The sequence below is a fragment of the Engystomops pustulosus genome, chromosome 2 (genome assembly GCF_040894005.1).
Source record: "Engystomops pustulosus chromosome 2, aEngPut4.maternal, whole genome shotgun sequence".
NCBI classification, from domain to species: Eukaryota; Metazoa; Chordata; class Amphibia; order Anura; family Leptodactylidae; genus Engystomops; species Engystomops pustulosus.
Window position 1 is genome coordinate 109,695,313 of NC_092412.1, and position 24,582 is coordinate 109,719,894.

A 24,582-nucleotide genomic window follows, 5' to 3' on the forward strand; every position below is an offset into this window, starting at 1 on the left:
GTATAGGTTTTATAATGTTTTCATACATTTACAAAAATTAGAACCTCCTGTACAAAAAAAACATTCTTCATTTTGCTGTTTTCTGGCGCCAATAACTTTTTCATACTTTGGTGTACAGACCTATGGGTAGTGTCATTTTTTGGGACTTTTGATTATATTTTCAATGCTATTATTTTTAGGACTGTGTGACCTTTTAATCACTTTTTATAGAATTCTTTATATTTTTCAAAATGGCAAAAAAGTGCCATTTCCAACTTTGGGTGATATTTTCCATTACAGGATTAAACAGTGAAAAACCATTATTATATTTTGATAGATCAGGCATTTTTGCGGCAATACCTAATGTGTTTATGATTTTTCCTGTTTATTTCCAGACTTCTAAGGAAAGGGGGGTGATTTTAATATTTTGTTTTTTTTATATAATTTTTTTTAACTTTTTTTATTTTTACTATTTTTCATACCCCCTAGGGTACTTTAACCCTTGGTTGTCTGATTGATCCTACCACATACTGCCATACTACAGTATGGCACAATATTTTGCACACCATCTATTACAATGTGCAAATCACACATTGTAATAGATAGCCTAAAACATGATAGCCTCGGATCTTTGTGTAACCCGAAGCTGTCATGGCAATGGATCGCTGCTCCCTGATTACCTCATAGGGAGCGACAATCCGAGCCAAGATGATCCTACACGCCGCCAGCTCGTTAATGCCGCCGGCAGCTTTCCCAGCTGTGCTCAAGGGGTTAACACCCACGATCGGTGCTAGCACTGATCGCGAGTGTTAGCATCAGGTGTTTGCTCCATTGTGAAGCAAACACCTGATGAGTGTGAAGAGGACTCCCCCCTAAGCAACATTTGTATGGTGGGTGGTCAGTGGATGGTCGCGCTGCTATTCATAATTTCATATATCAACAAAGCTTTTTATGCAAAGTGACAGTTGTTCGTTGAATGAAAAGACATTTATTTCACATAAAAACAGTAAGTTTAAGAATTCATCGGTAAAAGATTGGACGACGCGTTTCGGGGTGTATTAACCCCTTCTTCAGGTCCACGAGGTTCTATAGGTTGTAATAGTGTATCATCAGATTTTGGGTGTTCACGCGGAATTTATACAGGGGTACAATTTATGATTTCATAAAAGATGACATTATTGTCTATAGTCAATAAAAATACATAAAATAAAGTAGGAGTACTACTTAGTGTACATAGTTAAAAGGTATAGTAATAGATAGAAACAATCATTATTATAAAGCCAGTGTCCAGAGGTATAACAAAAGTTTAGATTCATTATTATAACAGAGAAAAGACATCTATTGTTACAACTCATAGAGCTCATAAGTGGGTGTACTGACCTTTCTGTATGTCAGAGATCGAATGAATAAATCTTTTTTTGGGAACCAGTACTGTTTTGTGGATACTAAAATCACAAAACAGTACTGGTTCCCAAAAAAAGATTTATTCATTCGATCTCTGACATACAGAAAGGTCAGTACACCCACTTATGAGCTCTATGAGTTGTAACAATAGATGTCTTTTCTCTGTTATAATAATGAATCTAAACTTTTGTTATACCTCTGGACACTGGCTTTATAATAATGATTGTTTCTATCTATTACTATACCTTTTAACTATGTACACTAAGTAGTACTCCTACTTTATTTTATGTATTTTTATTGACTATAGACAATAATGTCATCTTTTATGAAATCATAAATTGTACCCCTGTATAAATTCCCTGTGAACACCCAAAATCTGATGATACACTATTACAACCTACAGAACCTCGTGGACCTGAAGAAGGGGTTAATCCACCCCGAAACGCGTCGTCCAATCTTTTACCGATGAATTCTTAAACTTACTGTTTTTATGTGAAATAAATGTCTTTTCATTCAACGAACAACTGTCACTTTGCATAAAAAGCTTTGTTGATATATGAAATTATGAATAGCAGCGCGACCATCCACTGACCACCCACCATACAAATCTTTGCACATCAGGACCTATTCCTGTACAACAGAGGACGCAGCAGCTAGATGCCATTTTTTAGAAAACTTTCCTCTAACATCCCTTCTATTCCCCTCTACCTCCTAGGAGCGCGGTGAAACCCCCTTTTTTAACCCTAAGCAACATGACCTACCAAAACTTTTTTTTGCGTTAAGGGGTTAAATAGTTTGCTTTTATGATTGATGTCTTTCTAAAGTATGAGCTTCAGAAAGGTGAGCAGATGCGGCACATCCTTAAAACAATGTTGATCTTTATTCAGGTTTCATTAAAACATCACGGGTGGTAGAGATATCGCCTACGCGTTTCGAGCACGTTGAATATGAATTAAGCTTTTTCCTGGAATACCCCTTTAATGCTTGCTACTTTTTCCTGAAAACAAACTCCTTTGAGATAGCAAATTTGAATAAAATTTCATATCACACATTATATTATATTATCTATCTGCATTAAAATAATAATTTTTAAAATTTCTAAAGAAAATTAAAGATCAGCTAATTGTTCTAGAAATACAATTCCCAGTTTCACACTAGAACTAAGTTATGAAAAAATAAAGTCAATTGAATGGGCTTTTCAAAGGGTCTTTCCATTTTATAGCAATTCAATGCCTGATGACATTTAAGCCAGTGTTAATGAATCAGACACACTGGAGATATTTTTAACTCTCTGGACAGTTCACTTGCAATATGCAGAAGTTAAAAGTCATGATAATTTATTCCAATTCATTTCTATGTAAATGATTTGTGTTACATAAAGTAAACCTAAAGCAGTATTCAGAGAACTATTCAAAAAGATAATAAATATGATGAATCTCCTTCATGTGAAGCGAAGTTATAAATGACCAATAACAAACAGTTGCCTATTAACTATGGGTTAGTAGATTCTACAATTTTGTTATAACAAATAAGACATGTAATGTGCATTTCTTCTTTACAATTATGTAAATATAGTAAAAGTGAAAGAGAGAACACTTCAAAAACTGCTTTATATAGTGTATCATATTCCTGTTGAATGCATTAAAGGGGTTTGCCCATGAAAGATCGTTCTCAAATGTTAATCCCCTAGTCATGTATCCACAATAAAATAATTTTTACCCCCTTACTTTACAATATAAGTCAGTTTATTGCTGTTCTTAGCTCCTATAGCTCCTATATAGTGATGGGCAGTGTAAACCCAGCGTGTGGATGAGGACTCTCTAAGCAGACACATCATGATTCCTCTGTACTATGAGATGCTGTGTGCTGACAATGTGCTTAGATTATCATGGTACATGGTATTTGTACACTTTCTTTTTTCTAATTGTCAGATACTAGTAGAATGTTCAGAAGCTAAATGAGAGATAAATCAGGAGATGGATATACAGTAAAACACAATGACACACTCAGCTCAGCTACCTCACCTATAAAGCACACTGCTACCTTCCCTCCCTTCGGATCCACTGCTGGACGGGAAGTGCCTCCTTTAAAACTGAGACAGCTTAGTCAGGCCTTAAAAACACAGAATTGTTTGTTTTTCCCCAAATTCCAATAGCTGTAGCTTTAAAACTGGTTTCATCATGTAGCCATGAGAGCTTTTTTGTGATGTACTTAAGTTTTACTTAGAACGTAAAAGTTATAAGTACAATATAATAGACAAAATGAGGTTTAAGTGTTTTGAAAAGCATAATATATTTCTTGGGATGAATATGAATTTTTGGTGATGCTTGATGTTATAATTGCCCCTTCCGCTGCACCTGATATATCCAGAGGTTCTGGCCGGAGAATTCTACACCACATTCCACATCCTTCCATGCCCACTTGATGTGGGGGTGTTGTAAGGATAAAAATAGGTTGGGAAATGTGATTTTTATCAAGGCTAATATACCAGATGATAAATGCCCCCTTTGTGTACTTTTTATACATGCGTAGTATGCTTTTTTAGGGTAATGGTCTGTGAAGACAGAGCAGGGGAGCCTCTGGTAGAGCCCTACTGGCTCATTAGAATAATTTTAAAAGTTGATTTTTAAAGGAAGGAGGCCATGGATAACAAATATAAGATTACCACTGGCTACAGACCTCTAGATTTTTTGTAGGTGGGAAAACTTATTAAATCAGCCATGTATCAAATTCCTATTTTCCCCACTATATTGTAATTTATTATCAAAAGGATCATTGTTTATATATTATATGCTTTAAAATGAAAAACAGTTTTTGACTATTTGAACAGCAGGGTGAGATTAAGTGTAATAACTTGTTTAGAAGCCTGGCTGAATTGCCATAGCAAGAGTATGATTTTATGAAGACATCACTCGGCTTAACTTTTACTTACTGGTTTAGTGTTTTCCAGTTCCACTAAGAAATGTTCAGGATTACTGTTAACAGCGTGCAGCTCAAAAGTTTCCTGTGTAGGATTAATAAGAGGAAGAGAGATACGGGTCCACCTGTAGGGTAGCAAAAGTGGAAATCTCACATTTCATGAGTAGTAAATAAGGGATCATGTATGGAGATATAAAAGTCTATTTTTTTATATAAAATATATAAAAAGTACAAACTAGAAACCGGTCAGAGTTAGAAATCTATTCCAAAATAGTAATTTTTGCTGTATTTTCTCTAAGTAGTTTGTTTGCAATGCATATGAATAAAGATAATATGAATAACTTTCTGATAATACAAATAATTTTACAACTTTTTGTTTCAATTTCTTAATGTTCTTACTAATCTAATGTAGTATTACTATTCCAAGTTCACTTACTTTCCAAGTTCACAGAATATTTCAGGAATTTTAACAGAATCAGGCTTCTCTGATGTTAGCACTAAATTGTACCAGAATTCGCCAAAAGTTTCACACTGGAAAACCACACTGGAAAAATATGGAATTTACAAGTTAAACAAAGGAACGGATTAGTCCAAAAATATTTAGCTCTCATGTTGAAATTTATTATAAATTTTAAGTAATCAAAAATGATTGCTCAAAGAATACTCTAGTTAGAGCAATGATAAAAAAATATATAGTTAAAGGGGTTGGCCCCTTTATCTCATGTTTTTGGAATGTGTGTGTAACTGTTAGGGGCAGGATATTAGGTAATTTACTAATATACATATATTAAAAGTTCTGTTCTTCTTTCTTGATATGTAAATTGAAGCCTCCTGTCTTGTACTCATCATCCAGACAAGACAGGAGAACTTTATTATAGTATTCCAGAATATAAGATCAGGGTTCTGGCAGGGCAATTGTTTATGGACAGATAGAGAACACATGACCCTCCAAAAGGTGTCATAAAAAGGAGATTAACAAACATTTAGCCTTCCTCAAGTCATTATAGGCCAGGAGTGGGATGATGGTGTAAGGGGATGTTGTAATTCTTTCTAGGTAGCAGTGTTACTCCAGATCCTTAGGTGGATTGATTGCTTATTTTGACTTCCCCAGGCACTACCAACGTCACATAATGTACTAAGCTCTGTTTTTATACCTTTTATTTTATATTCCTTTTTTATTTAAAAAAAGCTGTTTGTTCACATTGTGGATTAAATTATTAACAAAAAACTGTCTAGAATGCCTTGTGCCAAATTTATAATGGCTTTTGGGCCTTTTTTAACACTTTTCTGGCTTGTTCCGACAAAGGAAGGATGGCCTCTGGAAAGGGGGAATGGCCTCTATAAGCAGGTTGTCTCCACATTCTTTCTTCTTCTACTTCGGACTATCTCACTCACTCTCTGAATTCATACGACAGGGAGTGCAGAGGGAGCCGGATGAGTGTGGAGAAAACTAACACAAGGTGCAGCTGCCACCTCCCTGGGGAATCACCACACACTGCTGGGAGGGTATCATGTAATGTAAAATAAACTATTAAAACTACAGAAATGATTCAGAATGCTGACAAAGGTATTTTTTTAATCAGCATAGCATAGGTTATTGTAACCTGTCATTCACCATAAATGACATTCCTGGTGACAGGTTCGCTTTAAAGGCAGTATCAATTCAGTGCCACCCCCTATTGCATTGCACATAGTTTTAACATTATTGTTATTATTATTATTATTATTACAGCAAATCTAGCAAAATATGACTACTAGATGTTGTTACATGTGGAAATTAAAAAATACACTTTTTATATAAATTCCATGGGTAAAAAAGAATTTATTTTCCTAATATTACTTACCTCCCATTAGAAATCCCTGTTTTAGTTGGGGAAAACTTTGCTACATAGGAGAAAGTTTCCCTTGGATGAAGACTGAAAACATTATCCCCAATGACTCCATCACCATTCACTAGTACGTGGAAATGAAGAGTATCCATTGAGGGGTTTGTAATTGGTATATTTATCCCAACATTTTTCTGCAGAAAAAAAAATCAATCATTTAAACCATTGTACTTGAAAATATCTATATTTATGAAAAATAACTATTTTTTTTAAACTTTTGTTTGTATTCTGAGGAAACTAAGTGTTGTTATTGTCTAGGCTCTCAGTGTTTCTAAGTTTAGAGTTGAATAACTTGGGGGCTAGCCAGCATCTAGAGGCTAGACAAATTGCTAATGCTCAGTTCACATAGGGCTGGTTATTGTTTTTTCTGTTACTTGTGGTACTCCTCTCAGTTTTCCTGACCATGTGTATCCCAGCCTAAGCCAGAATTTAGTTTAACCCCAGTCTGAGCCAAAACCCTTTGAAACCCTATCCTGAGTTGGAACCTTGTGTACCACCAATCTGAGCCAGAACCCTGTGTATCCACAGTCTGAGCAGGAACCCCATGAACCCACATCTTGAGCCAGAACCCTGTGTACCTTCAGTCCGAGCAGGAACCCTGTAAACCCCCATCCTGAGGCAGAACCCTGTGTTACCTGTACCTGGCCATTAATCCTTTTTGTGCTCCTTTCTGTTTTTGGAACCCTCTACCTGACTTAAACCCTTTCTGAAGTCACCTTCATTCTCTGTCTGTACTCCAAAGTTAGTTTAGGAAATGCCGACCAGAAGTTGTATTAGGGTTTCCAAGGCTTGTTAGGTAGGTGACAGGGGTTGAGAGTAAGTTTACGGCATGCCTCCCTTGCTCTACAGTGACATTTATGATTAAAAGTTCTCTTATTTTAAAAAAAAATCTGTTCCAACATACATCCCAGCCATTAAAACGGTAAGCAAAGACATTATTTTGAAGTAGAATACATCACAAAAAGGGGAAAATACATTGATAACTGTAATCTTATCTGAAACCGAGAAATGGTAGGGCCGATTCTTCGGTATTTTTTCGGTATTACATTTTAATCAAGACAGTCCAAGCAAGAGGACATAGTGACAAAATTGTAGAAGAGCATGAACCACACATCTAAGAGGGTCTATGGTTTATAGAGTAAAACAGCACATTTAATGCTTCCTACTATTCATTGTGAATAATTAACTGGTCTTTGCCACATTGTAAATAATGCATTTGTAAACAGGAAATCTCAATATTATTTGTCTTTTCTAGGAAGTATTGTTTTTCATTAAATATTTTGCAACTCATTACAGTTCACTTCTTATGCATTTGACACTTTAATGAACTAGTGATTTAATTGCACATTATTCTCAAGAGAAAATGTTAACATCAGGAGAAGCAGAAAGTACAGAATGACACTGCTTTGTTATCTGTATAGTTGTCTGAATAATGAACATCTACCTGTATCTCTAAAAGTGTTCAAGGGAAATCAATGGTACAAAGGGTAAAAAGAATAATGTACCAGCCACTAAATAGTACAAACTATCTTCTCTAAAGAGACCTTATGGAATAACATTAGTAGTTTAACTTAAAGAGCCAAAGAAGCATTTGTATAACACAGAGTAGCAGAAACCAATATCATGTATTGATAAAGCATATTAATAGGAGCTTATCTTTCTTAAACAGAAATAGAAAGAGATAATATTTCAGATAGTGTTAAAGAATAAATGTAAGGATTTTTTTCCCCACAAATCAATAGCTCTTGGGATGTAAAACAACTTTGCCTATTATCTTTGTTACCTATAGCCAGCAGTTTATTTGCTATACCCCTCAGATTATCTCATTGCTGCAATAGCTGCTTCCTCTGCCTGTGCTGACAAGCCCTGGAATCCGTAGTATAAACAAACTCTTCAAACTCTAGGGACTCCTTCAGGGGCTGCTGCTTCCTGCTCACAGAAAAGGAGGTCATGTGACAGAGCTCTCTCTGTGTATGTAGCATACCTGGATGTGTTCAAGACTGTGGATACAGTCTCCTGCACAGAACAGTGAGGTACAAGATCTGCCCTGTTCCTTAGCAGTCTCTCCATCCCAGTCTGTGATTCTAAAGAACTTTCTCTCTCTCTGCACCTCTTGCTGCATCCCTTGTCATCGGCAGTATCAGCTCTGTGCAGATAAATCATTAACGCTTAATGCTCACACAGCACAGGATGTAGACTTCATGTAACTGGTTTACTTATGATTTCTTTCACTTATTGCATGTTCCCTGCTCCTCCATGGGATTGAAGCTGCCAGGTCAGTCACCTTATAATCCTTTATGTGCACTGTGCAGTGTTCAGTAGATTTATTTATGAAAAACTAAATGGATGTAATGCTAAATTACTTTGAGAGAGAACACAAGGCATTATGGGATCTGTGGACAAGCTAACTAGCGTCAGCTTGAGGGCATAGAGAGACAGACATTAGTCTCCGCCCACTACACCTCTGGTAGTGGTAAAAGTGCTAAAAATCCAAAATAAAAATTGATGATTTTGTTTGTGTTCCCCTTGAAATAGTTAATAAAATCTCATGAATAAGCTTTAAACTCCCAAAATTAATTCTATACATTGTATCTCATTCCGCAAATAATAAGCCCTCATATGTTTGCATTACCAAAAAAATTTAAATTTATAGCTTGTACAATGCGCCAATACAAATCTGCTGTGAATAGTGCTGTTTTCATTCTATGCCCAGCCATGTGCCCATACAGCAGTTTACCACCACATATAGGGTATCAGTACATGAAGGAGAAATTGGGCATCAAATATTGCAGAGTGTTTCATCATTTAATTTATTCTGAAACTGTCAGTTTGACCTAAATGAATTTATTTAAGAAAAAAATTCAAAAGTTTCTAAATCGCAGGTCCATACTGTTTTAACCCACTGAAACACTTAAAGGGTTAATAGACTTAATAGAAGTTGTTTTACATACGTTGAGGGGTGAAGTTTCTATAGTGGGGTAATTTATGGGGTTTTACTATTATTTAGGCCTTTCAAAGTCACTTGGAAGCTGAGTTGTCCTTCAAAATGTAAGTTTTGGGGATTTTCATTAAATGAGAAATATCGCACCTAAAGTTCTGCGCCTCATAACATTCTAGAAAACTGACTTGATGCATAAAATATCATCTCAACATAAAGCAAACATTCCGTAAATGTTAATTATCAAGCTTTTTGGGTAGTTTTACTTCCTGTCTGGAAAGCAGAACATTTCAAACTTGGAAAATGAAGAATTTTTACAAACTTTTGCCAAATTTTCACTTTTTTTCTGACCGAAACGCAAATCTTATCACTTAAATTTTACAACTAACATAAAGTACAATGTATCATGACAAAACATTCTCAAAATCACCTGGATATGTTAAAGTGTTCCGAAGTTATAACCAATTATCGTGACACAGGGCAGATTTGAAAAATCGAGTCTGGTCATTAAGCTGAAAACTAGTGTCGGTGATAAGGGGTTAATACATCTCATAACAAACATCACAGTTCTGTTAAATTGGAACCATAGGTCATCACATCATCAGACAGTGAATTTAAATTTCTTATTTAGTCAATGCTTCTGTGTATTAATAGAAAACATTGACAGGGAAAATCATGTCTAGCTTCCTCTACGAAGAGCTTTTTACACTCCTTATTCAGTAAGCCAAGCAGTCTCAAGGGTGACAGTGTAAGATCGAAGTGGAAGGTTGTCAGTATGAAAACCCCTGGGCTCATATACTGTAACAGATTATTTCATAAACATAGGTCTAGTTAGAAATCTACAAACAGATCATGTTGAAAAGACAAACTAATATAAACTTCTTTTTACAACAGAACATTTTTTTATAGTAAGACTGTACGATATTATGCGAAATGTGAGATGATAATGGTCTGATGTTATGTGATTGACACAGTGAATACAGGTCATGGTGACACAATTACTACTTCCCAGAGTAACTGGAGCAGCAGAAACTGCAGCGTTATATTTTCTATTTGATTTTTAAACCCAGAAGAAAACAATGCCAACTACTAAGTAATTCAGTTTCTGACTTTTTACATGATAAACATTATGATGAGCAAGAATAGTCTATTATCTACCAATAAGTGGTGGCACAAAATGACACTATGAGGGAGATTTATCATAAGTCTCTTAGAGCAGAAGTGTTCTAGTTGCCCATGGCAACCAATCAGAGTCCAGCTTTCATTTTCCCACAGTCGTTTATAAAATTAAAGCTTAGCTCTGATTTGTTTCCATGGGCAACTAAACCACTTTTACCTCAGAAACTTGATGATAAATGTCCTATATTATATCCATTGTATACAAAGGAAATTTGCCATAATGATTTGCAGTGGTGAGCAATCGGTGTCCTGTAACACCCTTCCTTTGAGTACTCGAGTCTGTCAGCTTTAACATAGTTTTCAAGGTTATAGGTAGTGAAGATCGACTCAAGGGAATCTCCAAGCAATTTGGATAAGCACCAGTATGATTTGGAGGAAAGTCCTCAGACTACTGTGTTGATTGATGTCTGTATTCAAACTGTTCGCCAACCCGCCCTTCCCAAACACACATGCTGTAATATCTAACCAGAAGCCCCATACTGCTCTTATTCAGAGATGGTAAAAGGACTGTTGAGAAGAACAGTAAAGAGATCTCACACACATGTCTAACCCAGTGCACCTAGTCCTGTCATAATCCTGGATTGTAAATGCATTTTAATTACAGTTCTGTGTATGATTACACCAAGGCTACTGTCTGTGAGTGGTTGAAAGCAATCCATGCAAATGTCACAACCCTTACTCACACTGCAAGGGTTTCCTACGGTTATAATAACAATTTCTAACTGGAGTAGTCATACAGGTAGGTAAAATTTAACTTTTATTAAAGAAATCTTTAAAATAACCCCAGTGTGACATACATAACATATGTATCCAGAATGTGCAATGTGTTAGATGATATTCTGCAGAGCCAAAAATGAGTTATATTTTGCTGCGGATATAGGCAAATTATATTAACTCATTATTAGTGTGGGCAAAGTTGTCTGGGTTGAAGCAGCGGCAGTTTGTATTAGGCTGCCATACGATCCCTCCATGATCTGAGGTCATATTGCTTCTAACCCAATTGCCCAATTCTCGGCTCAGAATGGCTACAGATAGCTTATAGTCTCATAATCCCTATGCTCAAGCTTTACGCGTTTCGCCCAGGATACGAGGGCTCATCAGGAGACATAGAGCTGGGACGCAAAGCACTGTTGTGTCTAATCTAGCACATACAGACGGAGACAACATAAAACATAGAACGCCGGCTTCCTGATGGTGGGCGCCGGCGTGTATTAGTCGTAGCCACTGGCGCGGCGGATCAGCTGTCCTTATATTAAATCATAACCATATTAATCATATTAATCATAACCAACTCATCATGGACCTTCAGGTGTTCATATTAGAACATAACTATTTTTAATTTGACGGACGCTTCTTCCACCAGCTCAGGGGAACTGCAATGGGGAGCCCAGCGGCTCCCACATACGCTAACCTATTCCTGGGCTGGTGGGAGGAGCGTTTCGTCTTCACCGAGGAAATGGATGCATGGACATCTAAGATATGTCTTTGGACAAGATTTATAGACGATGTCCTGCTGCTATGGACAGACACCAGAGAATCATTGTCTGTAGATGGAGGAGGATCAGGTAATCCTAATTGTGCATGACCAATCACCCTTCCAGGAACTTGTGATAGTATTCAGGAATACAATATAAGTTCTTTGAAGGTAGATTGCTTATGGACAATTATAGATCACATGACCCTCCTTCTAGGGTAATTGTAATGTCTAATTATGTAAAAGATATTTCTGAAATAAGAACTGTACATTTGAAGAAAGCGGCACAGAACATGTAATAAATTATATTGATAAGATAACCTTAAATCTGTTCCCCTGCAAAAAAACGTAAGTAAAATGGCCAACCCCTTTAAGCTATGAGGATCTTTTTGCATCATTATATAGATACAGAATTTCTATTTTAGTGCTATAAATTTAAAGGATTTACTGAATATGAACATCTAGAATCCAGTAAAGGGTACACTAAATTACAAAAAGCCATGCAAAGGGCATATTAGTGCTTCATTTGTCTTGGACAGTTAAATTAAATTATAGGCAAAAAATACACATCTGCCTTAATGAAAAGCATACATCATGATTAAACTATGAAATATAGATAATGTTACAGTCAGGCCACAGTCACAAAGGGTTGTAGTCACAGGAGCAGAAAAATCTTACACGACTGTGTCCGCAGTATGTGGAAGCTATTCATGTAAGGAAAACTGTAATGTTGATAGATTTGTGTTGACCGTATCAGCAGTAAGCCTGTTAACTGTCAAGTCTGAAAAACCAAATCATTAGTTTTGGATTGGCATGCTGGCTTCATCCCTTTTCAGTGACTCTTTCGGGACTGGTTATGAAATGGCAATCATGTCAGTGAATGTTCATGAATAAAATGATTGCTTAAAGCAAGTGGGAACTTGTACATAGCTCAATGTGATTTATAAATGTAACTATCATCTCTACTCAGGGCCATTGGGGTGAGTCATTAGGCTCTTCTCTTTTTCAGCAATTTTATCCTCATTGTGTTATTCACTAGTTAGTAAATGCGTAAAGCAATCATAATTTTCTCTGTATTTATAGAATATGAAACCTTTGTTTTGAAAACTGAGAATTCAATGCAAGATCATGGTTGTGATATAATAAATATATCAAAGGAAAACAACCAGAAGCCTATTTGGGGCTTAAAATTTGATTTTGCACAGTTTTGAATTGAATTGTACTTACTCACTTGCTGTCAGTGCCCTTTCCCCAATGGGTTTATTTTCATTTTATGGTGGTTGGGTGATTTGAACTTTTATTTAATCTTTTTTTTTTACAGTTTTTTTTAGACCCCCCTAAGGTACTTGATCCATAGGGTGTCTGATTTCTCATACCATGTACTGCAATATGACTTCTGGCCTCATGACCCATTATGTATTAAAAACTCTGTATGTATAAATAGGGCTACTTCCTACATCCTTAACAACACTGTGACATACAATTCTGTTGTATCATTAGTTTTGGATACAATTATAAAATGTTAAAATGAATGACAGCGACCTTTTACTCTGCAAACATAGTTAAAATCTAGTCAAACAAAGACGTTTGGAAACAGAAAACCCTTGTTAATAAATAGCAATCAATTCTCCTGACATTTACTTTAGTAAAAACTTTTCTCACAAATCTATGTTCTACAATACCTCAGCTATTCCTCCTGGAAAGGTTTGAATAACATTATAACTTAGCGTGTCAATTCTGCCTGAGGCATGTCAATAGACCGTGACCTTGAAAACCTTAATACAGATCAATCAGCGCACACGGTGTAAGAAAAACCCTTTTGACAAGCAGAATACTTATGAGCCATTGCCAATGTACTCACACATTTCCAATAAAAACGGAAAGAAGCAGTGGAATGTAATAATCTAGAAATATACTTAAAAAATTCTATCTCATTGGGAATACACATACCATATATACTCGAGTATAAGCCTAGTTTTTCAGCACAAAAAATTGTGCTGAAAACCCAAACTCGGCTTATACTCAAGTAAAAAAAATATATAAAAACTCAACTTTCCGGCTTCCCTCGCTGCTGGCTATATACTGGGGAAGGGGGCTGTCTATATACTGGGAGATATGGGCTGGCAGGCTATATACTGGGGGGCAGTTGCTGGCTATATACAGTACTATGTGGCAGGGTCCGCCAGGCTATATACTTTATCCTTCAGTCCTAACAGATTATAGAGTGAGAATGATAAATCTCAAATTTAATTTTAAAGCTGTGAATTTTTAACATGCCCACCGGGACCTAACAAGGATTAGGGTAGTTATAGCCCCTAATAATCAGCACTCCTGGTTGATACCAGTCCCAGGCTGATGGTATAGGGTAGGCTGGTGATGGTAAATGTGGATAACCTGGGAACACATGTGGAGACAGATGATTCCAAATTACAGCAAAACAGTAGTGCCGGATCTGTCCCAGGTAGCAGGCAGGGCTGAGGTAGAACTGGAGGCTGTAACTGCCCTTTTTGATTACTTGTTTTTTAATCAGTTTTCATTATAAACACTAAAAGAACATAGTTTACACAGATACAAACTTTGATAAGTCAGATCACCTCTTTCCATGGGTAGATTTAAGGATCTTTCTGAGCGATCGATCACCTAAACCTCTCAGGCACATACAATGTAATTCAGAGAACAACGTTATTTCATCTATTAAAATCCATGCAAGCAATAGATAGTTGCCTGAACGACTTCATGAATGACTACATGAAAGCCGTACCATGAGTAAGAGTATATCGAAACGCGTAGGCTTTGCCTGGTAGTTGTTCATGTGCCTTTACAACTATTTATTGCTTGTCATACTCTAAAACAGTTTGCAAAGCACATGCAAAAAAAAACTCATATTACTGTACAGGAAAGTGAAAGAGGTATTTCCCAATATTCAAATGCAAGATTTCAATATAGCCAGTGTATACGAGCTAGTATATAGAAGTGGTTTCAAGAAAATTACCGTAAACACCTCCAGTCTGCTATACACTAAATGAGCTATTAGTGGAAAGTATTTTTTTTCTTTTTCAGGCTGTGCATATAATTTTTCCAGTCTTACAAAACAATTCACTGAGAATGAATACACTCAGAGCAGTTGCTTGTGATATTTTAATAATCTTGACATTATACATGGTTTGCCAGAAGGCTACAGGGCTTTATAGCAGAAAAGCCACTTCAAGAACATCACAGAATACTTCCATCATTTTGCTACTTACATCCTTTGGCCAGAAAAAATATAAAATGTCTCCATAAATTCAGAGCAAGGGTTTAATATACTTTGGCATCCTAAGATTTAATATCAAGACATGTCAACATATATAAGGGATGTTTAAAAAGTATATAAAGTATATAAATATAGTATATAAAGTATATAAAGTATAAACAAAAACACAATGTTGTGATATAGGTGACAAGCTTGTCACACAGCTACATTCCTCTTCACCACAAGAAGTGATGGGTACATATTTAGAAGGAGTTTATATAATATTTTCCTTGTTTTTACACCATCATGCTGAGAAAAGAATGTAAAAATCTATAGAAAGTAGTATTTGAATATTTATTTCTATTTATTTATGGTTACACAGTATACAGGCGGACCCCTATTTAAGGACACCCGACTTACAGACGAACCCCTCTGCCCACTGTGCCTCTCGTGAAGTAAGGTGTAAGGTGTCTGTAAAGAAGCTTTATTGATAATCCTTGGTCCCGTTACAGCAAAAAATTTAGAAACTCCAACTGTCACTGGGGCCAAAAAAAATTTTGTCTGGAGCTACAATTATAAAATATACAGTTCCGACTTACATACAAATGCATAATATGTATAGATAATTTAAGGAGTATGTAAATTTGCAACCTTTTAAATGAGATTTTCAAGGGTTGTAACTAATTTAATGATTTCCTTTAAACGTCTTATTATTTTAGACCCAATGTTTGCTTTAATGCTTTATTTCTGATTGAAGGAGTTTCTAGACTTCTTACTACAACTACTGTATTTCCCAAAAGCCCCACAACTCAGCACCTGACTGAACATGTGACACAACAGAACTCTAAGCTATCTGCTGCACTAAAGACAACTGTACCTGCAGTAGAGAGATACTGGGACAGACCCGCTACAAGATAAATGCCATTAAGTCAAGCTAAATGTTAAATATGGCCTCCCTATGAGGTACCAACGAGGCTAAGTTTTAATTTTCCTAATATGGGACACATATTTGCTTATTTGTTCCCAAAAACCCCAGCGAAGCATGGATGGTCTTTACAAAGAACTTGTCACCAGGAATGTCATTTTTACCAGGTTAAAATAGCCTATGCTATGCTGATTTTTAAAAATGCCCTTTTCAGCATTCTGAGACATTTCAGTAGTTTATATAAGTTTAACCCCTTCATGACTGATGGTAATTGGTGCTTGAATGTCCATGTCAATTTTTGATAATATCTCAGGAAAAGCTTTACATATCATAACAATTTTCACTTTCTTTTTCTCATGACAAGTGAGACTTTAAGTTGATGGGATAGTTTTATTAATTACATATCTTTTTCTTTAAAGAATTTGCCAATAATTGACTACAAATGTAAAAAAATATGCTTTTTTGTCATTTTTTTAAAATAAGCAGTAACTTTTACCAAAATATGTAATAAATGTGTACAGCATTCTTTCATCACCCTTTCCCTGGTTGAGCTACAGGTGCAGAAGGTGCATGTACTTCTGCAGTGAAAGTGAAAGTCTCCTGCTGCTTCTTCGATATTCTTCAGCTGACAGCCGGGAGGGGCGTACACTTCAAATGCCTACATCTACTGAACCCTTGCACATAGAAACACATACTTATGTCATATTAACCAGGAGAGTTTGACAAAGAGATTGTCTATGAATGCTTAAGAGAACCGGAGATATTCACTCTTAATGTTACAATCGGGAATAGAAAGTTGTGCATAAAAATATATATTTTTTAGTGCAACTTTAAGGGTAGATATCTCTGGCTATGGTAGACATCCATACACAATAACTCATATTAAAGGAGATATTCTTCTGTTTAAAATGACATAAAAGGGTTCAGGAGATCTAGGCATTTGAAGTAGGACACTGTCAAGACGTTTATAGATCTCATTTCTGCAAAGGGCATGTGCAAATAGGAGGTATATAGCCAGATGCAGCCGTGAAGGGCTTAATTTACATTACCTGGCTCCCTGCCAGCAGAATGTGGTGAGTCCCTGGCAGCATGAGCGAGCGAGGTGAAGCCAAGCGAGGGGCGTGAATTCATGCCCCTCATCTGACGTCCCCTCCTTCACCCAACCCAGGTGCGGGGGCAAGCAAAATTGGCAGCCCGGAGTGCCAGGCATCTTCTTCTTGAATCTGGCGCCACCTTAACTTCTCTGTGTGCACCATTTTTTTAGGTGCACATTGTTCATGCTGCAGAATTGTAACACAGACAGAATTGTGGTTCACGTTGGGGAAAGAATTGTGGTGCACTGTTCTACTAAGCAGTAACATTTTTGGTGCACATTTTTCCTGTCTTGTCAGGTACAGGGCAGCCGCAACACAAAACTGGCGCAGATACTTATACATGAACAAATACATGTGGAAGCAGTTTGCACGTTCTTTTGAGACACTTTAATAAATGTAGGCCCATGTGTTTTTGGAAACTTTTCAGAAAACACATTTTAATTAATATTCTGGATTGCTACTCTATTGTTACAGCTCCTTTAGGAGTCTTCATGAAATAATAGCGATGTTAGTTGCCATTTAAAAAAAATATACACTGTGCTGTAATTCAGAAACAAGTTCAATAGAATAGAGCAAAGTTGGGGGGCGTGGCCAGCCATGGAAGAGTGAGGAGGGGGGCGTGGCCAGCCATGGAAGAGTGAGGACGCACGGAATCTGAGCTCCGCTGTGCACCCCTCTTCATCCAACGCCATCAGGCATCCGGGCATGGGGAAACCCACCAGAAAAAGGCTACTTAAGACCCCACAAACGAAATCGACAACCAAGAAGGGTATTGGCCATTTCTTTACCTCCACTCCGGAGAACATGGACCTTGTGCCCCCGACCACGAGGAGCCAAGATGGCCGCCACTGCCAGCCAAGCTCTCCACTGCGACCAGGCACAACAGAAGCTGCGCAGCACGTAGCCCTCGAAACCGGGCCGACAACGGGAGTGGACACAGCTCCGACCTTGCCCAGTTGCTCGGCGCCTCTCCCGGGTGGCACACCGCCGGAGCCAGCGGCCCGCGCCGCAGAAGGTACAGTGGCGCGCACCGAGCCTGTAGATCTGGCGCAGCCCGCGACCGATCCCCGAGCCTCCTCATCCCTGCCGCCGACACAGACAGTGTCCCAACCGCGATCCCTCGTGGGCACATCCATAGGGACAGAACAGACTCCCGACATGGCCCACGCCAACACCCAACGGCAGGTACCTGACAAGGGGCCAGAGGAAGAGGTGCTGACTCCAGAACAAGGAGCAACGAGGGCCAAAACCCGGGTTGACACCCCTAGAGGAATCCAGCTTACATCTGGGGCAGGAGTTCCAAGGCCTTCAAGCCCCAGCAGCTCAGGCCCAGGCCAGAAGCCTTACAGTGAGTACGGGGCTGGAGTCCCCTTAACCTCCCCCAGGCAAGAAGCACCATACCTTGGGGCTGTGCCCACTTCTGTGCATTCAGGACATATAACTAATCAACATGTGGGAACAATCACCACTCCCAAGGCACAGTTGCATGACCCCATATGTACACAACCTACTCCCACTGAGGAGAGAATACCCACCTTGTCAGACCTCCACACCTTGCTTGCCTCCTTACCTACTAAGGCTGACATGTCCAACTTCGCAGCGCAGATAACCGCCGACTGCAAACAGGAATTTGCTAAACTTCACTCTGAGATCTCAACGCTCTCCAGTAGGATTGATGTCCTGGATCAGGCCAAATCTTCCACAGAAGCATCACTTGAGACCTTACAAGACACAGTCCTGCGACAACAGACCCAGCTATTTGCCATACAGCAACATATAGATGATATTGAAAATAGAAGCAGACGCAACAACCTGCGCATCAAGGGTCTTCCAGAAAGCGTCTCACAAGCTACTCTGTTCTTGACATTAACCACCATTTTTAACGGCATCTTAGGACGCCCACCTGACACATACATTGAAATTGACAGAGCACACCGCGCTCTGAGACCCCCTGATCCAAACGCTCAAACAGCTAGAGATGTCATCTGTCGGATTCATTTTTATGCGTTGAAGGAGCAGCTTCTGTTCAAAATCCGCTCTCAGAAACAGATAACATACCAAAGCACTGTCATTAAAATCCTACCGGACTTGTTCCACTATACGCTAGCTCAACGGGCTGCCCTCCGACCCTTGCTAGACATGCTACGGGAACGCGACATACCCTACAGATGGGGTTTCCCCTTCGCTTTACAAGTCCGCCAAGGAGGCAAGGAATTCTCCCTTCGCTCAGCTGACGACCTGCCATCCTTCCTACGCAACCTGAATTTACCTGCAGTCCACTTATCTACGTGGCCCTCTTTTTCCATACCACCCAAAGGAAACATCAACCCACATTCAGCCAACCTGACGCCACTGGGCCTCCCGAAAAAAAGCCCCAGGAAGCGTCCTCATCGTCCCAACGGCCAGGATTCCGTTCCTCCACTCGGACACACGGGTCCGAACCGCCACAGCAACAGTCCCTGAGTCTGAATCTGAATGCTTCTCCTTCTCATGAACCTGTACCCTTCCTGATGTAATGTATACTGGTTTGCCCACTTTAGCTAGTATCAACATATTTTTGTCATTGCCTGATGGCCTATATTCTTGCCATCCTATCCAAGGGGGTTCACTCACGGCTCAATTGGCTAGAGTCTACCACCCTGTTAGTTTGAGGATCTCGGTCGACACTGGTTGTCAGTCCGACACCCTCCATAACACTTGTTATTAGTTACTGCTGCAGCTGCCCTTTTCTTTGAGGCGCTGCTCGTGTCTTGTTTTTTGTTTTGTTTTTCTTCCCCCCCCCTTTTTTTTTCCCACTACTTTCCTTTTCCCCCTCTCCTCCCCAACCTAATCCCCATCCCCCTCCCATACCCTTCCTCAAGTATAACAATTATCTCAACGTCTAACTCTTCTCTCCCTTAGTACCTAGAGGTGTGGAAATTCTATAACGTGATAACTCACCTTACCGATGGCTGACCTCAAGATAGCTTCCTTCAACGCCCAGGGACTCAACTCCCCCTCCAAAAGAGCCCAGGTATTGCACCACTTCCACAGGAAAAAGGTACAAATCTTATGCCTGCAAGAGACACATTTTAAAGTTGGCCATTCTCCTTCGATGAGACACAAACACTATACCTCCTGGCATTTTGCTAATAATCCTCAATCACGCTCCTGTGGAGTGGCCATAGCGATACATAAATCCCTACCCCACACAATAATTGATTGTACAGTGGACCCCAACGCCAGATATCTCTTGCTTACCATCGACATAAGCGGTCACATTTTCACCATTCTCAATGTCTACGCACCCAATCAGGGTCAGGTGGCTTATATACTTAAGCTACTCAACGATGTACTTCCCCTGATACAGGGTTCTGCTATACTATGTGGAGACCTAAACCTAACCTTAGATCCTACCCTTGATAATTCATCGGGTAAATCCAGCATCGCTTATTCAGCTCTGAAAAAAGTGAAACGAGCCCTCAGACACCTACAATTGTGTGATGCCTGGAGGATACAACATCCCTCGGATAGGGATTACAGCTTTTACTCTTCCCCACATGGTGTTTATAGCAGACTAGACTACATCCTAACACAACATAGCACTCTTCCCTGGTTAGTCTCCACTTCCATTGATAACATACTCCTCTCGGATCACGCACCAGTTTATTCCTCTTTTAGACTACCTTTCTTGACCAAGCGAGAATGGTCGTGGAGGCTAAACGAATCACTTTTACTAGACCCCCTTTGCACTGCTGAAGTGTCTCAAACTATAAACAACTATATTCAAGAGAGAGAGCAGGACACAACACCCCTCTTGACTAAATGGGACACACTCAAATGGCTCATAAGGGGTGTATTCGTCAGACACGGGACCCGCCTGAAAAGGGAAAAGGCTCATAAATTGCAATTAGCCCTACAAAGGGTTTCCTCCCTTGAAACGCAACATAAACATGCACTAGGGACTTCAACGCTACGTGAATTACAGATGGCCAGGTTGGAAGTCAGACGCCTGCTTGACCTGGCGTATGGTGGAATGCTGCAAATTTGCCGCAGTAAGTTTTATGAATATGGCAATAAATGTGGGCAAATGTTAGCTAGAGCCCTAAAGAGAAGGGCAGCCCAATCCTTCATCTCAAGTATTAAGTCTGCCCCGAACACAATAGCACACTCTACCCCAGATATTTGTGAGGCTTTCCAATCCTTCTATGCAGACCTATATAATCTCCCGGCAGCCCCACCTCCCACCAGAGACATGAGCATACACCCCCCTTCCCCGTTTACCCCCCTCACAGTAGGAACCATCTCAGCCCTAGAACAACCCTTCTCACATGCAGAACTAGAGGCGGTGATCAAAGCCCTCCCTGGAGGTAAGAGTCCGGGCCCTGACGGATACACAGGGAAATTCTATAAACACTTCCTGCCCATTTTGAGCCCTATTCTACTGAAAGCATTTAACAGTGTCTCCCCGGAATCCCCCTTCCCCCCCCAGGCTACTTCCGCACATGTCGTAGTCATCCCCAAACCAGGCAAAGACCCTCAATCCTGCACTAGCTATAGGCCAATTTCGCTCCTAAATGTAGATCTTAAGATTTTTGCCAAGCTTATAGCCAACCGATTGAACCCCCTTTTGCCAGATCTTATTCATAAAGATCAAGTAGGGTTTGTGCCTGGCCGAGAAGCCCGCGACAACACCATAAAAACCCTTGACATCATGAAATACGCCCAGTCCCATAAGATTCCTATGATGATACTATCCCTGGACGCGGAGAAGGCCTTTGATAGGATCTCATGGTCCTCGCTAAGAGATACACTATGTAATATAGGAATTGGTCCGGGTTTCACTGCCAAAATACTGTCCCTATATAAAAACCCATCAGCCAGATTAAAAATCAATGGTACCCTATCCGCTCCCTTCTCCATCAGCAACGGAACCCGACAGGGATGCCCCCTCTCCCCGCTCCTATATGTTCTGGTGATGGAGCACTTGTTAGGAGCCATACGCGACGACCCTAATATCCAAGGTATCTCCATCGCTGGAACCGAGTATAAATGCTCGGCTTTTGCAGATGACCTCCTGGTCTATATCACCAACCCTACCCAATCCCTACCAGCCCTGATGTCTACACTTTCAGTGTTTGGGAAATGGTCCAACTTTAAAGTTAACACGACAAAATCCGAAGCACTGAACGTATCACTCCCCCCCTCTGAAGTTACAACCCTTAGGGCAAACCTCCCTTTTGCATGGCCCTCTGGGGGCATTACATACCTGGGTGTTAAGATCTCCAGCGACCTATCCAAACTGTTTAACAACAACTTCTCCCCCCTCTTGGCCAGCTTCACCTCAGACCTGGACACATGGCGGAAAAAAGACTTCTCCTGGTTCGGCAGGCTAAACATTCTCAAAATGACCCTCCTACCTCGACTGCTATACCTCCTACAAACCATCCCCATTGCTATCCCCGCCACCTTTTGGGATAGAACCAGAAAATGCTTCTCCAAATTTGTCTGGTCCACAGGACGCCCCAGAGTGAAGAGAGAAACTCTGATACTACCAAAAGATAGAGGGGGGTGGGTCTACCAGATTGCCGCCTTTACTACTTGGCAGCAACATACGCTAGAGTGCTTGACCTTTTTCATAACAAACACTCCAAAACATGGGTTTCACTGGCACAGGGTATATGCCCCAGGGAAATTTCCACCCTTCCATGGACCTGGTCCCCTGCTTCCAGAGATGCCATCCCTCTCTCATTTTCTACCGAACACACACTCCGAATTTTAAAAGGTCTGGGTTCTAGGTACTCTCTGGTGGACAGGCAAGGTCCCCTCACACCCATCACAGACAATCCCCTCTTCCCACCTGCCCTCCACAAAGGCGAATTCCTAACGGGTGCACAACATAAACCCCTTCGTTTCACACATGTCCTGGCGGGTACCAACCTACAACCACTCTCAGTGCTTTTACCAAGCAGCACGCCAACAGCCACTCACCATTTTCAATATAATCAACTCCAACACTTTCACACCTCCATCAAATCACACTTCCAACTCTCTCGCACCTTGACACATTTTGAACAAATGTGCATTGCACGCTCTCATACGCCCCACGCCCTTTCAGAAATGTACAAATTATTAACCACTCCCAACCGCACGTCCACACCTCCATTTTGTAAAGCCTGGGAAAGAGAACTGGGGACGACATTCACAGAGGGACAATGGTCACAATACTTCTCCTTAGCTCAGAGAGCAGTTATAGCCTCCAAACATCAAGAAACCAGCTACAAAATTTTGACAAGATGGTACAGGGTACCTTCACTTCTACACAAAATATATCCAACAGTCCCGGACAGATGCTGGCGTTGTGGGTCTGCGAGTGGTACAATGTCCCACATTTGGTGGCAATGTCCTCGCCTACAAAGCTTTTGGTCCAATGTACTCCGAGTCATTGAAGAAACCACAGGCCTTAAAACCCCCAACTCCCCTGAGGCAGTCCTATTATTTATGTTCGACATTCCCGTCTCAACATACAAGAAATCTCTGGCCAAACATCTCTTGCAGGCAGCTAAGACAATAATTCCACGGAAATGGAAATCTGACTCCCCTCCCACTTTGAGTGAATGGTTCGGGGAAGTTGCCCTGACGCACAGAATGGAGGAATTGATCGCTCAATCTCCAAAAGATCGCACACGATTTTCAAAAACGTGGTTTCATTGGAAGCAGTTCCTGGGCTCCCAGTCCTACCGCACACTTCAAGATTGAGGTTTCTGTGGAAGTGGTGCAACCGGGGAAAAGAAACACCTCGACTACACTTCTAGTACCACCTAGTGCCCTTGCTACCCCCCCCCATCCCTCCCATCCACTCCTATCCCCAGTCACCCAACCTTGTTTTCCTTTTCTACCCCCCCCCCCCCCTCTATCTTTTATCTTCCCTACCTATACTTGCATTGCATAGCGGCAGTTTTGCTTGTTTTAACTCTGCCACAATTATTATATATCTTCTGAGAATAAGACAATGTATAGGCAGAGGCCGGTTCTCACCATTTGTTCTTGCTATAAATGCCTTCTCCTTACCTGTTTAATCTGTATGTTGACTTGTTAACTATGCATGCCCTAAAGGCAATAATGCATTATCTTACGTTACTTTGTATGTACCTTAACTCTCTCAATAAAACCTTGAATGAAAAAAAAAGAATAGAGCAAAGTTAGAACTAGTGATGAGCGGACACATCAGTATTCAGTCCTGGTGGGTTTCTGAACCCAGAGCCAAGTCCAAACACTGGTGATTGGTGCTTGCTCTGATTGCATGTGTTAAATGGTTCTGCTCCCCTACTGGTAACACCTATGATTGGTGCGGGCACCGATTGTGGTTGTTTTTCTTTACATGACACAGGCGACTTTGTAAAGGATAACACCCACAATTACTGCCAACTCTGATTGTGGATGTTACTACTGAGGGGGTGTTCGGGTCTGCTTATCACTACTTATAACACTGCAGAAAAACCATAGACCAGCCACGTTAAAGACAGAATACAAATCTAAAAACTAATTGACTAAATGAATATTAAGAACCAGT

The 24,582-nt window shown here is 39.9% G+C and overlaps 1 protein-coding gene across 5 annotated transcripts in view; it reads right to left on the minus strand.

Annotated features, from left to right (window-relative positions):
• Nucleotides 1-24,582, minus strand: part of CFAP47 (cilia and flagella associated protein 47) — a 381,927-nt gene that overhangs the window by 83,567 nt on the left and 273,778 nt on the right. For all 5 annotated transcript variants that reach the window (XM_072135929.1, XM_072135930.1, XM_072135931.1 and 2 more), the window contains exons 53-55: nt 6,147-6,322; nt 4,739-4,846; nt 4,316-4,427 (exon numbers count right to left, since the gene is read on the minus strand). In XM_072135929.1, coding sequence (XP_071992030.1) covers nt 4,316-4,427; nt 4,739-4,846; nt 6,147-6,322 — 396 coding nt within the window. The remainder of the gene's footprint in view (nt 1-4,315; nt 4,428-4,738; nt 4,847-6,146; nt 6,323-24,582) is intronic.